The 21,129-nt window shown below is 43.1% G+C and overlaps 1 protein-coding gene across 1 annotated transcript in view; it reads right to left on the bottom strand.

Annotated features, from left to right (window-relative positions):
* Pard6g (par-6 family cell polarity regulator gamma) overlaps positions 1-21,129 on the bottom strand; it is a 65,318-nt gene that overhangs the window by 28,698 nt on the left and 15,491 nt on the right. The window contains exon 2 of the mRNA XM_055628008.1: positions 5,585-5,807. Within this exon, the coding sequence (XP_055483983.1) occupies positions 5,585-5,807 (223 nt within the window). The remainder of the gene's footprint in view (positions 1-5,584; positions 5,808-21,129) is intronic.

The raw sequence follows: 21,129 nt of genomic DNA, 5'->3' as shown, positions 1-21,129 counted from the left end.
CCCACTGGAGACCTTTGGACAGCACAGTGTGCAAGCCTTGTGAGGAGGTCCACTCCCAGCTTGTAGGCCTGCTCCTGCTCACCTCCGCTGGGCTCCTTTGTATAAGCAGCCTCTGATGGCCTCTCGGGAAGCCCTATTCGAGCATCCATGCTTCAGGTGGCCCCAGAAATGCAAGGCAGTGTACTTGATTTCCTCCACAACCCTCACAATGACTGAAACCACACTGCCCATTTTAATTGAGCATGCGGTCCCCAACAGCAGAGACCTGTGCTGCGAGAGATGATGCCATCTCGGCTCATCACCACCTAGGAGAGACTACCAAGCTTTCGGGGTAATGCTCCACTTTGCACATCTGAGATAGCTTGCCACTGGTAGTATTAACATTCACTGAGCAGCCTCTGAGTGGTGCAGACAGGGTGCAGGTTTACACAGAAGCCACTATAGCTGGTTGAAGAATTCCTCACATCTAAAATAGCCAATAGCTCACATGACGTGGCCCTCGCTTACTCTGGAAGCGAAGGAGCACAGCCCTCTTAGATTACCCATTAGACTATTTTTGTATTTCAAAAGTTATTTCAAAGACATCTTGTCTTATTTCTGAAATAGGTCTGAAAACCAATCACTTTGACTCCAGGTTGTCATCAGCCTGAATTTATAATATAAGCCTATTTGCTGCCACCCCGTGAGGGATTCTGAGGGCAGAGAGAAGAAACAAGATGATAGTTTTTAGCCTTCCAGTAATACTGGTTCAAGTGACAGCAAATTAATTCCTGCATCATGTGAACTGCTCACATGAGATGAATCCACACTGCCAGATGACATATGACAAAAGGGCAGACTCTACAGACTGACAAAGGTGAGGCCAAGAGGAACATAAATGGAAATAAACACCAGGTGCCGGGGAAGGAAGGATCCCAGGGTTCGTAGAAGCCCAGGGTCGGCCACCATGTGCGTAGTTCCAGTCACTCTGGCAGAAGGTTGGCCTTTGTCATGACAAGACAAATTTAAAGGCCACAAGTTTCCATAGGGCGTAGCAATGTTCAAAGATGCTCCAAATATCACGCACATTCTTCCTGTCCTACTGAGGACAGGGACAGTCGAGTTACACACCCTTGCTAACTTAATCTGATCCAGCAAGATTATTTTCATTTGTTTATCCCAAGAGAGAAACTGCCAGCCCTATAAAGTTGCCCAACACAGCTTAGAATGAGAAAACTGGAAAAATCAGTTATGAAGGTGCCGGTGGCACCTATGTTCATCATGACACGGTGGTGTTCATCTACACAGCTGCAAAGAGACAGAAGATACAGTGCCAGGCCAAAGCCATCTCCATGGCATGGATACAACGACCTGTTTATATGACACCATATCCAAGGTCTACAACAATTTTGCCAAACACTAAATGTTGTTTAGGGGCAAGGGATTACTCCACATCACCTGAATTTCTTTACACAAATATGCTATAATCAGAAAACTCTTAAAGAACATTTTATGAAGCATTTCACGATTGGGTGCATTTCTGACACATTACATTCAGAAAGCAAGAAACCAAATCATAGACACACTAGGGCTAACTGTGTGAAAAGCAGCTCTGATTAGGAAAAAAGCATCCGTTCAGTGAGTGTGAAATCTCATCATCTGCACATCAGGTTCCTGCTGGGGCTGCTAGAGACTACGCTTCTCACAGACAAGCTGGATGGGAAGGACACAGGACAGGGCAGACACAGCTGAGGCTTGTGGGTGTCTGTGAGTGGGTTCCCAGGCAGCCACGTTCCTCTGGGTGGTGGGTGCCTCTGGTGTGTGGCTTTTCACAAGCTGCCTCAGCACATTCTCCTCACGCCTACTCTGAGCCAGGGCTGCAGGCCTGTTGTTTTCTCCCTGTTCCCACGGTAGTGTAGTGAGAGACCTTTTGCTTTTACAAAAGCAAAACAAAACAAAAAATGAACATTAAAAAAAAAAAGGTAGAGAAAGGAAACCTCCCAAACCCAGAGGCTTCTGGGAACCATGGCAGTACTGAAGGCCACATGCTGCGTGGGGGTGTGAGCCAGCTCCACGCCTGTCCCTGTAGGCATGGGGACAGAGTGATACAGTGAGACCAGCGCACGCAGCACACTGGATCTGACAAGTTGCACCAGGCAGCCTCTGAGGAAGGTGTAACTCGGGGAGTTCTGGCCGTTCACTGAGCTTTCCTGCTAAGTAACCCTCCTACCAAGAGGCAATCTATGAGAATCCAGGAGAAACACCGGCAGCAGCGTCCTAATGCTTTACTTGAAGGCTCTGCGAGGGTTTGAAACCAAAGTCACAACTGCTCCACTTACTTTGAAGAACATTCCTTGTTATTCTCACAGCAACTCAGTGTAAATGAAATACGAACAAATGTAACCTCACGCAATCTCTGATAATCTAGGTGTCTGCAAATGTGCTTTGCTTGTTCTAAGGACCCAAAGTGCCCAGAAGAGCTTAGAACCACACGTGCACAGGTACAACACGTATGCTTGTTTGGGTACCCCTCCCCTCCCTACCCTAGCCCACTTTGCCTCAGGCAGGGCCTGGGGGCAAACAAGATCGTGGGCATCACCGGGGTTGAGCGGTTCATATGATGAATAAGTGGTAAAGATGCTAGTGTTTGTATTTCCTGGTTATTCTGCTAAAGGCAGGGCACACTGTGAGCATCTCTGTGGCCTCAGTCCTCTCTCTGTTCTGGCACCACCAGCAACTTCCCAAGTGTTTCTGCACTTGGGTGGGAGGGAAAAGCAGGTGACTAGAAAAATGAGTCACTGAAACTCACCACGGCTGCCACATGTGCCCTTCCCAGGCGTCCATGGACAGAAAGTCTATGTTGTAGTCCTCAAGAAAACACCCCCTGACCAGGACGCAGTAAAAGAAAAGGCAGGTTGTCCTTGGCTCATTGTCTGGACCCCGAATGCAGCCTTTTCCTCCAAGTGGGGACCCCAGACCTGTCTGTACTGTAAGCCCTGCCATGAGAATACTTAAGAACACCTTCTTAGAAGAATGCCAAACATTTTACCTGGACAAAACTCACATTGGGGACCCACTCCTACCCAGGCCTAGATCATACCAGGCCATAACTGACACTGGATATGGCTTATACCTGAAGTGTGGCTCACACCCAGGCACAGCTCATATCTGGGGTATGGGTCACAGCTAGGCTCACCACTGGGTATGGCTCACACCGAAGAAACACCCAGGAAGTTTCTGACAATCTGGGGAAGAGATGATCTTTTTTTTTTTAAACTTTCAAGCAAATAAATTAATTAAAAAGGTGAAGTATTCTGGGCAGGATGACCCAAATTTGCAGTCTAGAGTTTCTGATGCCTCCATGACACCATACCTTGGGGGAAAAAAAGAGTCAAAGTGTTCACACATAGTGAGCATGGCTGAATTGTGAAAATAAAGAGAAATTTTATTGGAGAAAACCCTAGGACCCTGTCTAAAGGCCTAGCTTAGAGCAGAAGAGCACCTTGTGACTGCTGTCAGCAGCTAGCCCTGGTGCCCAGCTTTGGTGACTTATGAGAGTGCACGATTGCATATTCGCAGAGGCCTCCAATTCTGGAACACTCTTACCCCTGTGATGTGCATGTGTGCCTTGCGGACTTGTTAGCGTGGGTGTGTGCAGGTGCACATGCATGTTTAAGCTCAGGCCAGAGGCTCACATTGTATGTCTTTCCTCCATCACTGTCTACCTTTATTTTTCAAAGACAAGTCTCTCACGGACCCAAAGCACTTCAGTTCAGCTAGGCTGGCTGCTCTGTGATGGCTGGTTGTTTTGTTTGTTTGTTTTGTCAAACTGAAAAACTGGAGTCGTTTGGGATGAGGCAACCTCAGTGAGAAATGCCCACACCGGACTGGCCTGTAGGCAGGCCTGTGGTTCATTTTTTAAACTCGTGGTTGATATGGAGGGCCCAGCCCACCGTGAATGACACATTGCTGGGCATGCAGTCTTGGGGTATATAACCAAGCAGACCGAGGAGCAAGCCAGCAAGCAGCGCTCTCCCATAGTCTCCACATTAGCTCCTGCCTCCCTGTTCCTGCCTGTTTGAGTTCCTGTCCTTACTGTGCTGTGGAACTGTAAGCTGAAAGGTCTTCCCCATGTTGCCTTTGGTCATAGTGTTTATCACAGCCATAGAAACCCAAGATACACCTGTTCTGCCCAACCCCAGCAGTGGGGTCACAAGCCATACCTGGCTTTTTTCATGGGTGCTGGGGATCCAAACTCAAGACTGAATGCTTATGTGCATTCACATAATGCTTAATGCTTCACTGCCTAAGGTGTCTTTCTAGCCTGAATCAACTTTTTGTCCCTATGAATTTGCTCATCCAGACTTTTCACATAAACTCTCATTTACTAAGAGTTCTTTCTTTCTGTAAAGTCACTAGGAACAATGAATTAGGAAAGCCACTGCCATGATCCCTGGAGAAAGATATGCTCAGGCTATCTCAAGACTGCAATCATAATGCTTTCAACAGCCAGTCAGTACTATACCACCTTGTTTCCGTTTAAAGGTACTGTGTTTAATATTCACTGACCTCGAGGCCAGTAGGCTTAAATGAAGCTTCCGCAACATAACATCTCCACGAGGCACGCCACAACCCCCCCAAGCTGAGAACATTAGATATAGCACTTCAGCCCTGGGCTCGAGGCCACTTTACAGAGTGAAATCACCAACAAAGAAAACAACAGCGACCATGGTAGCACCGGCCCGAGTGTGCAGGAGGGGGCGCTGGTAGGAGCTTAGACAGCACGAAATGCTGTGCTGGGTGTCCTTCTTAGCCAGGAATGTACACATCAAGTGACTCAGTTTAACCTTTTCCACTCTGGGCATGCTCTCTGGTGACCAGAAAACCACTGTGAGTGTTGATTTAGGGTTACAAGTAAATATTAGCAAACAGACAAGTTCCCGGCTACAGATGCCTTGAATGATGGGGTCATAAGTGGCCCTGTGTCCTGGCTCTGCTAAGCTTACATATGAGAAAAAAAAAAATTTGACATGCACTTCTGAGAGGCAGGCAGGATGGGTTCACAGAAAACCACCGCTGCCCACCGCCACCTTCAATGCCCAACCTACCTATGTCAGCAATTTATTTCAATACAAAATAGTATTTGCTTACAACAACGCTAGGATTTTAGAGGTTAAAGTTAAGCAAAGTTACAATTTAAAGCTAATATTTCCCCTGGTCTTACGAAAATGTGAAAAATATACACTAAAACGGCCCTCAAGTTTAATTCTTAAGATCCTAACAAAAGCCTCTTTGTTAACACTGAATTTACTTGCCTCTAGCCAAAGTACCAAAAATATAACCACTATTTATTCTTCATCAAAGACTGAAAGTATTTGTAGTATTTTTCTTACATCTTTAAAAGGCAGAGGTCAATGCTATTTCAGGTGGAAAAGGCAGTGTGGCTACTTTTAAGACCTTTAAACAAATTAGTATTGATCTGAGAACTAATTTGAAAGTCCACTACCACAGCCAGAAAACTGAATCTCAGAGCCCCAAAGCAGCAGAGTTGGAAGTTCTATCTCTTTCCTAAGTGAGTGAGCAGAGTGGCACAGATTCCTCATACCTCGCTTCTGGATGAAGACTCGAAGCAAGGGGTTTGCGCTTGAGACGGCCTTGCAGAAGTTGTCGTCATTGTTGATGGGCAGCAGGTCCCCGTGTACATCAGCATAGCCAATGGTCACGTCGGTGTTCGAGATGTGGTGCGTGTGCACGACCAGCTGGTAGAACTCTTCAAACTTCCCGGGCTTGTGACGGTCCAAGGAGAACCTTCGGAATTCAGCCCCAAACTACAAGGCAAGAGAGGAGGTGAGTGAATACTGGGGAGAGAGCAAGAAGAAGGTACGGTGTGTTCATGGCGCGATGTGGTGACCAAGTCCCCAGGAGGCATGTGCAGCCCCACGTTGCGGTCTTGTTGCCTTGGCAAGTCTAATCCTATTTAAAACATGTAAAGGAAAGTAGCAGGCTTTCAGATGGTGTTTTTAAAATATCCCCTTTGTTCTGATTATTCCTCCCCATGTTTCCAACCCCTCCCTGCTTAAACCTTTCTACCCACAGAATCTACTTTCGAATTACCTATGTTCTGCTATCTTCCCTTAAGTAACACCCACAGGCCTCTTATTAGTTTCCTGGCTTCTACAGTAACTTCAAGTAAACACAACAAGTTAGAGATCTGAAGCTAGAATCCACACAGGAGGGACAAAATAAAGATGCTATGGAGGCTGCTGGGAGGAAAAGGCATTAACTGTGAACCTTGCAAACTACGACGCCAACCTGCGGGAAAAAATGTGACTACTTGCACAATAGTGGCACTTCTGTTAGGGGGTAACCAACTGATTTTTTTAAAAATTGGATTTAATACTGTGCCATAGGAGGGAATCCACGCTGGGCACTGAAACCTGGGCAAGAACCACGGCAGGGGAAACAAAAGGCTACAGTGGGAATAGAACACTGCTGGTTAGCTAAACTGACAACACTCTGAGCTGCCTTCTAAATATTTATATTTATAACCACAAATACTACTGTAAGCCTTAATCAGAGAAGGTTCTCTTTCCAGTGAGAGGTGGTGAATCAAGAGGCTCATGGCTGCACAAGGTGCCGACAAGAAGTGACCTATGAGTTGGCCCTAAATAAGACATTTATACCATCCTCTCTAAAGCTCAGAGAGAACACTGTGGAAAGTGGGACCGACACAGAAGGAGTGTAGGAGCCGGGAGATGGGGAGAGGGGCTGTGAAATGCCATCTCTGGGCACGACACAGCCACCGCAGCCATGAACTCACAGTGGTTGCAGATGCCTGCCCTGGGTCTGCACAGGAATGGGCCCTTCGACATTCAGACAAAGATGAAGGGGGGCTCAAGGGGCCTTACTCCTCGCTGCTGAACTATTTTGCTATGGATAGATTCAGGGAAAGGGGAAGTCTTTTCAGTTCTGTACCCCAATAGTGACCCCACCAGGTTTCAATAGACAGTTCTAATCTAATGGTTGCACAGACAGCCCTGGCTTAAACTACATGGGTCACAAAACAAACCCAAAAGCCATCAGCCTTAGAACAGGACTGGCAAGGAGGGAGAGGCATGACAAGAATAGGAGAGTTAAGAGAGGTGTTGGGAAGGGGTAACAGAATGCATTATATGAAACTGTAAAACAACAAAAAATACTTTTTGAAAGTTAGAAAAATAAAGGAATAATAGGGGGAAAACGAAAAAGAACCAGCTTTCTTTCAAAAGAGCATTAACACTCCACCTGTGGACCGTAACTGGTGGTTCCGCAAACACAAAGGCCCAGGGCCAACTTCTGTTCTGCAGACCTATTTGCCCATGGTGATGCTCGCATAGCTTATGTTCACCTCCACAGGACCGCAGCCCACAGCATATGGGCCACCTCTTGAGGGCTGCAAGGAATGGCCATGGTCAGTCTGGCCTGAGAGTCTGAGCTCAGAACAGTCTTCAGTATAATTAAGAGGTAAATAAATGGGCTCTAAAGTACACAGGGATTAAATGCTTAATGTTATACGAGAATAGCCATTATAACATCTGGACATTATAACGGATGAGTCATCTAAAGTCCCTGAGGTTTGTGTCAAAAATCACCTATGAAGCTCTCAGATTTGGGATATATCCCAGGAATTCGTAATTTTAAAAAGCTCCAAGAAGAAACCAATTCAAAATTCTGGCAAAAAGCTACATTCAGTGACTAGTCAGAAGCCTACTGTCCCCTCCTACCCCACAGTAAGGGGAGGAGTATGGCCCTCACACACACACTGGGTAGGGAAGAAGGATGGCCCCAGAATTAGTATCTGGCTAGTTACATTTATAATGGCTAATGCCTTGGAAAAAGCAGAGGAAAGGGCTCTGTTTGTCTCTGCTGGGCCAGAGGTGCAGATTAAACTTTCACCCCAGCTGCCATTACTCAGTGAAGTATGTTATTTCTTCTCAGCACTTAACAAAGGGTGCCCCAGGTAGATGCCCCAGCAGCGGGTAGCTGGGGTAGAGCACATCGGTCTTCATTCAGAGGGCTTGAGAACCCCCAAGTAACAAGAGATAAAGCCTACAACCCAATTTCTGTATGATTCTGTCCCGATTTGTTTATCCAAACATATCATGACACATTCATTTTAAAAGCAGGCAGCCTTCATTTCCCATCTGTGTGGCTGGCTTCTCCTGAGTCTGTGAGCACACACCCTCTCTTCCCACTGAAGACACGGAAGCCTGTAACGATGAGTAATGAAACCCTGGGAGCACTCCTCTCACATCCAGTCCTTGTTTGGGTATCTTCGGCAGGATGCGTGACTCTACAGTCACCTGAGGAACACCCTTTCCTCTGTGCACACAGCACCCCTCACTGCAGACTCAGCGCCAGAAGCTAGCACTTAAATACCCACGTTCCCCAACAAGGCTCCCCCTTCCATTTCATTCGGCAACGAACCTGCATGCAGCTCAGTGTATTTTTCACTATGTAAGCAACTCTCCTAAAACGTGTACCTTCCTGTCGCAATTCGGAAAAGCGAAAGAATTCACACTTCTCTTGAGGTGAAGAAAGTTGGGTTTGTGTCTGACCATGTGACTGGTTTGTCACTCAATCAGAGAGACTGTTATGTGTGTGTTTAATGTTACATGTTTCACATCTCCAACAGAGATGTGAAAAGATGACACAATAAATGCTTTTCATCTAAAAATTAAAAAAAAAAAAGCATTTCCCACTTAACATCAGAGTAAACAAGGGGCTTCTGAACGAAGGATTTAGTAGCTGCAACTCAATGCCATAGAGCTCTTGGTAATGCCAAGATTTTTCTACCTCCTAAAAATCGAAAACAAACAAACAAACAAACAAACAAAACAAAACCAACACCCAAAGCAGAAAAAAACATGGCTCTAATGACCAGATAATAAATCTTGCATGTCAAGTGCTTTCCTGTTGTTTACTTTAATCAAAATCAGAAATTGTTCATATTGAACTCATAGCAAATAGACGGTCGAAAACGGTTCTAATGGCTGATCTCCTCTTGGCATGTGACCTGGGGAGAGGTCAAAGAGCCTTTTACTCAGCTGCTCCTTCGCTCTCGCTGGCTCTACTTCCAGTTACACAGCATTTGTTTATGGAAACAAAGCTGATGCTGGTGCTGACATCTATAGCAGGAAACAAAGAAATCATTTTTTGTATTGCCCAGTCACTGAGCAATAAATACCTTTTGCTAAATGAAGGATTTGTAAGATGCTTATTCTGGATGGCCTACAGTTATTTATCAACATAATGTGATAAACATTGCAACAACTCAATCTAGAACTTTTAAAAGGTAAATTCTATAACCCCCAGTAGTCATTTTTGTTTTAATTTAAAAAATTTAATTCAGTCAGGCGTGGTGTCGCTCACCTTTAATCCTAGAACTCGGGAAGGCAGAGGCAGGAGGATTGCTGTGAGTTTGAGGCCAGCCTGATCTACAAAGGGAGTCCAGGAAAGCCAGAGCCACACAGAGAAACCCTGTCTCAAAAACCAACAAACAAAATTAATTCTTTTATAACTTTATCTTATATATAACTTTTATTTGTACATTATATATATTATATGGTATATACTATTATATATATATATATATATATATATATATATATATATATATATATATATATATATAAATGCATCTTGATCACATCCAGCCTACATCTTCCCTCCCACTCCTCCAGCCTCCCTCCTAACGCCCACACGTCTTTATATCCTCCTCTTTTGGAAGCAATTGCTGCATGCACATGGGTGAGACTACTGAGCACAGACAACTTATCAGCAGTCACTCTCTTGACTGTTGCCACTGTTTTGCTTTGTTTTTACTTGTTCATTTCTGAGACTGGGTCTTGCTATATGTAGACCTGTTTGGACCCAGTTCAGTTCTTGATTTTCCTGCCCCCAGCCTAGTGAGAGATGATTACAGAAGTGTGACACCACAGAAGGCTCATTTTAGTCATTTATAAAATTCAGGGGTGATAATACACATAAAATATGCCTGTGTCTCTTCCTCTCACAGTGGTGTGTCTGTGTGTCTAAGCTGACCTTGAACTCACGGACTTAAGAAATTTTTGTACCTCAGCCTCCTGAGTGATGGGGTTCCTATCTCTGAAGCTCCTTCTACTTTGCAAACTGAAACATGAGCAACAATTTAGGAGTAATTTTAAGAAAGATTTTATAGCCATATGAGAAATGTTTCAACTTTAACTTATCTAAACTTTTTATTACATAGAAGAATGATGGATAATCAAGCATAAATTAGTAGGACAGAAAAATATAAGAAAAGTCTCTTGGAATAATAATGGATAAAAGAAATCAAGGAGAAAAGGAATTATATAAATTTCTGATCATTAAAAAAGACTGTTTATTCTATTTTAAAATATCTAATGGAAATAGCAAACCACCCCACTCAGATTTCATTTTCTCCATTGGAAAGACCAGCTGGGTGTGGTGATGTGCACACAGGCAGGGACGTGCAGACAGGCACGTGCACGCACACAGTCTGAAAGTCCACCTTTCCCACCAACACTCAACGCAGGCAGGATCTTTCCCCTGAAGGCATTAATCTAGGCACAAGGAAAGACAGAACACGAGCTGTTGAGGGTCACCTTTCCGGAAGTGTCATTATCAAAGAAAGAAGCAACTAGCCTGAGTAATCTTCCAGCAGCCACAGGTCATTTGTGTCTTGAACCCATGGTGGATGGGACCTTTTCTAATGTGCTTATAAAAACACAAATTAGTATTTTTGGAGAGTGCTTTGGAATCGGCTTATTATTATGAAAACTGTCAAATAAAAGAATTAAGTATTTTTTTTAAAGGAAGAGTACTTGTCACTGGGAAATCCAGAGTTTTGTGAAACCTCTTAGTTCCCACAGCTTTCAGCAAAATACATTGCCACTCCATCATTTTGATGGCACTAACACACTTTATCAGTGACTGCAGTCTATTTCTTCAATAGGACAATAAACACCAAGGGAAGGGGACAGCTTTACCTTCTAAGGCTTAGAAAGAAATCAATCTCAAGACAAAGCTCTTAGACAAAAGGACACTGTCTTCAGCTGGGCATAGTGGCTCATGCCTGTGAGCCTAGTATTCATAGTTGAGATGGTATGTATATTATATATATTCATACATTATACATATATATCATCTCAATTAATCTACCATCTGTCACTTATCTCTCCCATCTTATCTCTCCTCCCCTCTCCTCCCCCATGTCTTGAAATGAAGAGCTTCCAGTTCAGTGAGAGAACCTGTCTCAAGGCAATAAAGCCAGAGGTCAACATCCTCCTGCCCCAGGCTCAGCCATGCCACACATATACCTAACACACACATACCTACCACACACATACACACCACACATAAACAGAAAGAAAACATTACAAGAGAAATTCAAACACACATAGAGACCAATGAGAATAGATCACATCAAAACTTAGAGAAAGCAGTTAAATCAGCGCACACAGAAACTTACAGATCTAAAAACCTAAAAGAAAGCTCAACAATTTAAACATCATCACTGGAAACTAAAAAAATTGCAAACCTGACCCGAGCAAGCAGAAATAAATGGACTGAGAAAAAAAAAAATAAAGAAAGCAACAAAACAGAAAGTTGGATGTTTGAAAAGATCAACAAAACCAACACATCTTTAGGTAGGGGAGAAAAAAAAAAAACATTCAAATCACAAACGAAAGGGAGGATACTGTCGTCAACTCTTAAGAAGGAGGAATGCGTATCCCAATAGTACTGTGATAGGGAACTTGCATCCCTGCAAGAGATATCTGATTCTGGGACAGGGTACAGGAAACATGTGAGATGAGCCTGGCCATGCCATAATAGCAAAAGCCAGGAAGCAAAACAAACCCCACAAAAACGGAGCGTGTTGAAGGAGACAGGAACCAACTGGGAAACATGCTAGTGGCCAAAGCTGGGACAATCTGAGCAAGAAAATAAAATAGCACAAAGTAAATATCCATGAGTCCACACTGATACAAACAGATGCCAGAGTAAACAACGGGGCAGACGGAACTTCCATGCAGAAGAATACTAAATTATCTATATACATCACCCTCAGGGAGGGGCAGCAGGATTCCCCACCTATCACTTATAGGCTCTGCATAAGACATTTGCTCTCAAGAGTACAGTATGGAAAGGGAGGAGAGTGATTTCACAGTGGAGGTATCTGAACACAAGTTTCTCTGCCTGGGGATCAAGATTACCATCAACAGTGGCAAGTCACAGCGGCCAGCAAGGATGCTTGGTATGATGGATAGAAATGGTACCCTGCCATTTTGGTTTTCTATTTCAGAGTCACAATCCAAGTCTAATGATGAAAAGCACAACAAGCAACAAATCCCCATCAAGGGACATCCTGTAAAACTTTGACCAGTGGTCCTCAAAAGGAAAAAAAAAAAGCTCATCAAAAACAAGGAAAGGCTGATGAATTATCACAATCAAGAGGAATACAAGGAGATGTCACAAATAAATGGAAAAGTCTTTCCTAGATGAGATCTTGGAACATTAGGTTAGAAACAACATACATTAATAAGTATGGGGCTCAATTAATTATGATGTACCAGCAATTAAAGGAGAGAAGATTTCCTTCCACCTAGCTTCAGTCCATCATGAGTACACAGGACTTGGCAGGGCAGTGCAGTTCACATCACGGTGGCCAGAGACAAGAGAGTACAAGCCTGCTCTAGTGGATTCTTCACTCCATGTGCCATGGTACATTAGATGTCCCAAACCGAGGAAATGGGTGTGGTCTCTATGAGAATCCTCTGTATATTCTATGCAGTTTTTCTGTATGTAAAGCTGTTCTAAAGCATTTAAAAGATTTTCACAGGTCTCCTCGTGGCATTTTCATCTCCACTTTGTTTTGGCTGACCCTCTCTGCTCTTCACACCCATGTCCCTTCCCCCTTGCTCATACCTTTCTGCTCGTAGTGCTCAGCTTTTCATTTCCACGCTGTATGTGTTCTGCTAACTTCTCTATACCCCTCCTTACACCTCACCCCCATTCTGTTCCATGGTTCCTTTTCTAAGGTCTTATGGATGGAACAGAAAATATTATATTATAGATAAAATCCCACATGTTCTCTCTCATATGCAAACCTTGGCTTCTGCTTTTTATATGTGAGTAATTATATGGATATGAATGTGGATATAGTTCATCAATCTAAAATAAATTTAAGAAAAGATTATACATGAATCCTGTGAGTGACCATATGCTCAATACTGGACACCCTAGGTGGAATAGATGGATTTCAAAGAAGGTATAAGCTCTACCAACTTATTAAAAAAAAAGAAGAGAGAGAGAAATTCTGAGTAATTTATAACACGGGTATTGAATTGATTTCTAAAATGCTCACCAAAACGATTTTAGGCCTAGATGCCTTCACTCATGAATTCTACCAGTGTTATTAAAATTTATAGCAATCTTTCACAAACTCTTCGAAAATGTAAGAGGGAACATGTCTCAACTTATTTTATCAGGCCAGTTTTATCCTGATAACAAGATACACACACACACACACACACACACACACACACACACACACACGGCATTAGAATAAATTTAAAGATCAAAATCCAGCATGAAGAGGACAAAAACCCATTAAAACACTAGCAATCTATACTCATTAACATACAAAAACAACCAGAGCCAGCAAAGTGGACGACAGGCATGCAAAGTGGAATTCACATCTGAAAAATAAGTTATTGCATTATACAATATTAAAGGCCAAAAGCAACACAGTCATCACAACATGAAAAACAAGTAAAACAATACTCAACAAACTAGAACCACCACAGCTAATGGTGTACTTAAGGGCTCAAGGCAGACTAATTTGTCCTGGAATTAAGAGGAAATCAAGAATGTTCACTTTCACATTTGAGAACTGGCAAGAAGGCGAGAAGGAGGATGTTCTAACATTCTATTCATAGACAGAATTTATCTAAAATTCCCTAGAGCTGATGAAGGAGTTCAGTACAGTTTAAAGACACACTATCATTACAGGAAACAAATTTTGTTTTTATATCATAGCAATGAGCAATCAATCTGTAAATAAAGTTAAAAAAACAATTCTACTAATAGCATACTGAAGGGATACAATATTTAGAAACAAGGTAAACAAAACTCAGAAGCCTGTTGAATAATTAAAGAAGATACAAATGGATGAAGGCATTCCACGTTCATGCATCACAGAACTTGATGTCCTTAAAATGGAAATACTCTCTGAGTTGCTCTACAGATTCTAACAACCCCTATGAAAATCAGCTGCTTTTGGGATGCTAACTGCTAAGTTGGTCCTAAAAGTGTTTGGAAATGTGAAAGACAGAAAATATCCAAAAGAATCAATCTTGAAAAGAAGAGCTGGAAAACTCACAAAGTTCCTAGAGCGGCACTGTGATGATTAATCATGTCCATTGTATTGGACTGACAAGTACCTGGGACAGTGGCTTCTCGACTTTCCCAATGCTGTGACCCTTTAACACAGTTCCTTATGTTGTGGTAACCCTCCCCCAACCATAAAATTATTTTAATTGCTGTTTCATGACTATAATTTCACTCCTGTATGACTTGTAATTCAAATATCTGCTATGCAGGGTATCTGATATGTAACCCCCGTGAAAGGGTCATTTGACCCAGGGGGGTTGGGACTCACAGGTTGAGGACTGCTGACCTAAGAGACTGAGAAAACACTTCTGGGCATGTCCAGAGACATGTTGTTACCAAGTGGGAAGACCCGCCTTGGTGTGGGCGGTCCCATCCCACGGGGTGGGGCTCAGAGGTCCTGGGAGTGAAGAATCCACTAGAGCAGGCTTGTACTCTCTTGTCTCTGGCCACCATGATGTGAACTGCTCTGTCCTGCCACGTCCTGTGTACTCACGGTGGACTGAAGCTAGGTGGAAGGAAATCTCTCCTTTAGTTGCTCATGCAATGACCCAAAGTCTGACTAACACATATGATCAATGGGTCAGAATCAAAACAAACACATGGAATAAAATTCTTGATTTGTGACCAGCTGATCTCTGTCAAGAACATTCCTCTGCCTGGAGAATCTTTTCAAGAACTAGTGTTGGAACAACTGAATATCCACGTGAGAACAATGGAGCTGGACTCCTAGTTTACACCACACATAAAAATTGATTCAGGGCTGATGGTGGTGGCACACACCTTTAATTCCAGGATTCAGGAGGCAGAGGCAGAGGCAGATGGATCTCTGTGAGTTCGAGGCTGTCCTGGTCTATAGAGCTAGTTCTAGGACAACCAGAGCTACACAACAAAACCCTGTCTCAAGAAAACAAAAGGAAAAAATAAAAAGGAAAAAAAAAAAAAAAACTGAAGAAAACTGATTCAGACTATATTATGGAGTATACGTGAGAGCTGGTATTTTAAAAACTCTTAAAATACATAAGATTCAATTTTTATTACTTGGGTTAGGCAATTATTACTTAGATATCATACCCATGGCATAAACAACAACAACAAAAATATTAGACAAACTCAATTTCATTAAAATTTAAAACTTTTATTTTATTTTTAAAATTTATTTATTTTATGTGTATGAGTGTTCTATCTGCATTTACATCTGCCAGAAAAGGAAATCAGTTCACATTATAGATGGTTGTGAGCCACCACATGGTTGCTGGGAATTGAACTCATGACCTTTGGAAGAACAGACAGTGCTCTTAATCACTGAGCCATCTCTCCAGCCCCCAAAATCTAAAACTTTTGTGTATCAAAAGATACTATTAAGAAGGTAGAAAGGTTATTTAAAGAGTGGGGAAATATTTGCAAATTAGATACCCGATTAGGAGATTGCATCAGGACTCTCTAAAGAACTTTAAAAACTCAACACTCCTCCTTTCAGTGAACTAGAGGAAGGGAATGGGGAAAAAAGGGAGGGAGGGTAGGACTGGGGGGAGTGGTGGGAGGATATATAATGAATAAGTTGTGAAGAAAAAAATTACAATAAAAAAACAAACAACTCAACAACGGGCTGCCAGGTATAGTGGCTCATGTACTTGATGTGACAGTGCATGGCAGACAGATCTCTTGAGAGTTTGAGGCCAGCCTGGTGGTCTACACAGAGAGCTCTTCGAAGACCAGGGCCACACAGAAAAGCTGTCTCAAACAAAACAAAACAACAGGACAACAGAAAGATGACTCACCCCAACAAAAAATGGTCAACAAACTGGAATAGACATTTCTCCAAAGAAGATCTACAGATGGCCAATTAACACAGGAGCAGATGGCTGTCCGCACTGCCAGCCACTGGGGAGATGGGATCAAAGCACGGGGCAGCTTTCTCAAGCCCGGGTCCTCCAGAGTGCACACGGCTGCTCTTTCTTCAACACCTCTCTTAGCTGCCTGCATTTTAATCTAAGCACTCACTGTCTCTATTAATAAACTCCAACCTTGAAAAAGACTGTAACGAGGCACTCCTATTCCTCCGAAGGTCCGCGTGAACTGCAAAGAGCTGGAGCCTAGTGACAGACCCTTAGTTGCTTGGGGACCTCCCTTCAGGAGAGACTCTAAGACCCCAGCTGTTTGATTTTGTTGTCTTGCTCATGAGGTAAGTGGGTTACTCTGCCATGGGTTTCTGTCATTATCTGCTGCCTCACTACAGGCTCAGAACATGATTTTGGATCAGAACTTCCAGAATCACAAGCCAAAAGAAACTTTTCTCTAGGTGATTTGCCTCAGATATCTCATGATAGTAATAGAAATCCAACCAATAACTTGCTACTTCAAATCTCTTCGGACGGCTGTGGTTGAAAAAGGTAAGAACATACTAGTGTGGAGGGATAGGAGGCCTCATAACTTGATAGGATTCCAATGGCCAGCCAACAGTTCAGCTGGCCTTCAAGTGTTAAACAGGGTTGCTATACGAACGACCATTCCATTCCTAGGTATATAATCAAAGAGATGAATACATATGTCCACAAAAACAAAACAAATTTGTAATATAAATGTTCATAACAACATTGTTTTCAAAATGAAAACATGTGGCCAACTGTCTGACAGGACATACAGTCTATGTTATATGCATATACCCAGATTCGCTCAGTGATGAGTGAGTGACGCATCAATCCATGCTGCAACAATCAAGGACCTTGAAAATATTATCCTAAGAAGAAGAGGGGGAGGAAAAGACACGAAAGCCCATTTATTACACATTCTGCTTATTTGATATATCTAGCATAGGCAAACCAGTATAGATGCACAGTGCACTATGGAAATGACATGGGCTGAAGGGAAGAAAGAAGTAAGAGTGTTGTTAGTGGCTATGATCACACGGGTTCTGTCTGGGTGAAGAAAATGTTCTAAAATTAGAGAGTGGTAATGACTGTACAACTCTGAGACTACATTAAAAACCACTGAATTTTACAATTTATAGGTGTGAATTTCATTTCATATTAATTATAGTGTCTACAGCTGTTATTTAGAAGAGCTCCCCTTAAAGATTATGTTTGTAAAGCAGCCAGTTGGGAAGGCTCACTGGAAGCTGTGATTAGAAACACGGAAATCTGGAGGGAGGCGCTGCATGGGTGCTGCGCGTGGAGCTCTGGTTCTGCTCCAGTAAACAGGGAGCCCTGTGAGACTAGGGGTCTAGCACTTGTCAGCACACAATTAAGAGAACACGTACAGCTAGGAGATCAGGGAAGGCCTATGTCTGCCGAGCCCTGGGAGGGAGGGATGGCCTGGGAGGCTTGGGCCAGCTCAGCTGGCAAGGCCAGCTTTTCCAGTTTGAATGGGTCCTAAGGTGTTGAATGGAAAGGAGGTCGGAGGACTACCTCCGAACAGGGTGGGGCTTGCCTTTTCCCTCACACTCCAGTCTCCACCCTGACCCCAAACTGCAAATGTTCCTCTGGTCTTCTCTTAATTCAGAAACTAAATTCATACAAATGGTGTTTCTGGACTCTTGTCACTTAAGTTTATTTTCGTTATTCAACATATCCATTTCCACTGCAATTCCCTACTTTCCAAGTTAAAAGTCATTGTTGTGGTTTTATTTTTCTTCATACTTTAGAGGAGATGTAAACTTACCATATAGTTAAACACATGCATTCTGCCAGAAACACATTCAATTCAGAGCATGGATGGCTCTAGAAAGAGTCATCTTCATATGGGGCCTTACGTCACCAAAGCTGAATCTAATGTGGTATGTTCTTCAAGTCTGTTCAACCATCTTTATGGCCTCAATTAAACTGTAAGCTTCTGGCCTCTCAGCAGGCTACCTTACAAGCCCCTACATTGATGGCTCAGCGCATTAAGAGACTCTGCCAAGGCCACAGAGAGACTTGATTTCAGGCTGGCTGGAAGTGGGACCTTTAATTCTTGACTCCTACTTTGTTGTTCTTTCTGAAGCATTTGCTGCAGCCACTGGTGGCCAACAACCCATGCATTTCTCTTACTACAGAAAACATAGTGGTTTAGAAAACAATCTAAAAATGGCCCCTTAAGGTTCATGAGCTAGAGACTTGGTTGCTAATCGACAGTGTTTTTAAAGATGACTACATCAGGAGGGTTCTTAAATAACCAAACATGGGGCCTGCTAGGAAAAACAGATCATCAAGAGAATACCTTTGTAGGGTTTATCTTATCCTACATGCTTCCTCTTTCTGTATTTCTGCTTCCAAGCTGCCATAAAGTGAGCAACTCTGCCCTGCCCCATCCTTCTGCCATGATGCTCTGCCTTGCCACGGGTCCACTAGCCAAGCATGGACTAAATCCTATGAAACCGTGAACCAAAATAAATTGTTTCTCTTTTAAAACTGTATCTCAAGTATTTTAACCCTATGATAAAAAGCAACTTATACATGGTCCCCTGACTTCACATCAAACTCATGAAGATACTGTTTTCTCTTAAAAGACATCTTGTTAAAGAGGCTGGGGAGATGGCTCAGAGCCTAAGAGCACATACTGTCTTTCCAGAGGACCTGAGTTTGGCAGCTCATAGCCAGGAGGATCCAAAGCCTTGGCTTCTGAAGGCACCTGTATTCACATGCACATCTTTAAAAACAATAAAAATACTTCTTGCTGAACGAAGTGCACTTTTCCTGGATACCATTCCTGGCGGGCTGCATAACCTGTTTTGGAGTCTATGGTAAGCTGGCTGGCTACCACACTCAAGCTGAGCCCTGACTGCATCTTCCTTCTAGGTTCAAAGGAATGAAAACTGGTAAGAGCACCGTCCTTATATGCTGTTGTCTCCCTACGAGTTGCTTGGGTCTGAGCCCCCTGGTTCCTCTGATGTCTCAGAAGGAAAGTCTGTCATTTAGTAAAGGAGCCATGCCTTGTCCTGTTCTGAATAGCTATGCGGCAGTGGGAGATAGAGAAACAGCACCTCTGATCTCCGGCTATCATGCAGAGATGTATCATCTCCTTTATAGAGACAGGCAACGACAACTCACATGGCAGGACTCAGCCCTGATCCCTCACTCTCTGCCAGTATCTGAGTGTCCATGAGATCAATTGTTTTTCACAATTGTTTACACAAAGAGGCAGAATAAAAATTGGAAGGCATGAATTTCTGACTGTTTTCCTTTGTTGTTTAGTTACTTAAAATATTCTGCTTTTGAGAAATGTATTTTCCCCTTCTGCACCCAAGTTAAGTCACTGTTTGTCTCTGCACTGGCCAGAGAAGTGGACCACACATGTTATAAGCACAGCAGCTGTGGGTAAACCCACAGGAACCTGTTTCATTGGAGGTACCTTCTGAAGAAGGGCAGTCCGGTGTCTAGCGCTGGCCCCAAGCATATCCTGGAGACAACATGATTCATGTGTGCCTGAGCCTAGGCTGTCCCTGCTTGAGCAACCTCAGTCTGGGTTGGGTCTCTAGGTCTCACCAATGTATGAGTGATGGAGACATTACACGCCATGCAGAAAGAAATGCCCAATGGATATGGCTAAGAATGCCTCTCCCAGCTGTGCCTAACAAGCATGCCTCTTTAAAATAAGACCACATGGTATGAGGTTTGCTTTTCTTTACGGTTTAAGTAGGGATACAATCACATAATTCTAAACTCAAAAGGGATTCAGGACTCCCTGCCACTCAAGTCCTTTTCCCCAAGCAATCAATATTCCATCTTTGATGTGGTCTTCAAAAGATTTTATGCAAAGAAGGGTAAACACACATGAACTCCGTGACTTCCTTCCCTCCCCTTCCCTTCAACGGGGTCTTGCTGTTCAGTCCTGGCTGGTCTTGATCTTGTGACTCTCTTGCCCTCATCTCTGGAATCCTGGGCTTAAGGGAGGTGCTATCTCACCAAGTCTTCTTTTCTAAACAATAGTAACAATCTATCTATCTACAAGGGTATGCTTCACTTTTTTCACTGAATTGCTACATTGTAAAAATGTCTCTTTGCCTGGTATTATGGTCTATGGAGGAGATATCCCAAAGTACAGATGACCTTCAACTTGAAATGGGTTATTTTTACTTGCTGGCTTCATAAGGTGGACAGAGGACAGGATGCCATCTGACACATACTGACTGGTGAAAGCTTGCTGAAGATCCGGGTATCAGCAAACAGTCTATACCAGCCAGAATTGGCTCAGGGACTAGTCCACATCCCAAACCCAAGCAGTGACAAATTTTAAAAAGCTTATCTATTTTAGGAAGTAGCAGGAACTGCCCTAACTCACCACTGACTAGAAGCCTTTACTGGACTAATGAATTAAGCCTACTAATGACCTTTAATCCAAAAAGTCTATATAAGCCTATACACTGGCTCTAGCTTAGGAGGTCATAAAGCAAGATGGGATGAGAAACTTGTGAAATAGGTCCACGATTTTCACTGGCAATGGGTTCCACTAGCCCTGTTGGGTGCACATCCATTTCCCAAATTCTCTACCCTTCTGAAGCCACATGCCAGCCAACACGTTGGCAAAAACAAGGAGGGAACATTTTCAAAGAATAACTGTAAATTCAAGAATAAGAAACAACGCCAAGTGACTACAGCTATTCCTCTTAGCTGCCAGAAGGTACTGGGTACCTATCTGGAAAATAAATAGATAAAGAAAGAAAGAAAGAAAGAAAGAAAGAAAGAAAGAAAGAAAGGAAGGAAGGAAGGAAGGAAGGAAGGAAGGAAGGAAGGAAGGAAG

The sequence above is a fragment of the Psammomys obesus genome, unplaced genomic scaffold, assembly GCF_907164565.1.
Source record: "Psammomys obesus unplaced genomic scaffold, mPsaObe1.curated_primary_1811, whole genome shotgun sequence".
Taxonomy (NCBI): Eukaryota; Metazoa; Chordata; class Mammalia; order Rodentia; family Muridae; genus Psammomys; species Psammomys obesus.
The sequence above is the reverse complement of the archived record's forward strand: the minus strand, read 5'-3'. Positions and strand labels throughout refer to the sequence as shown.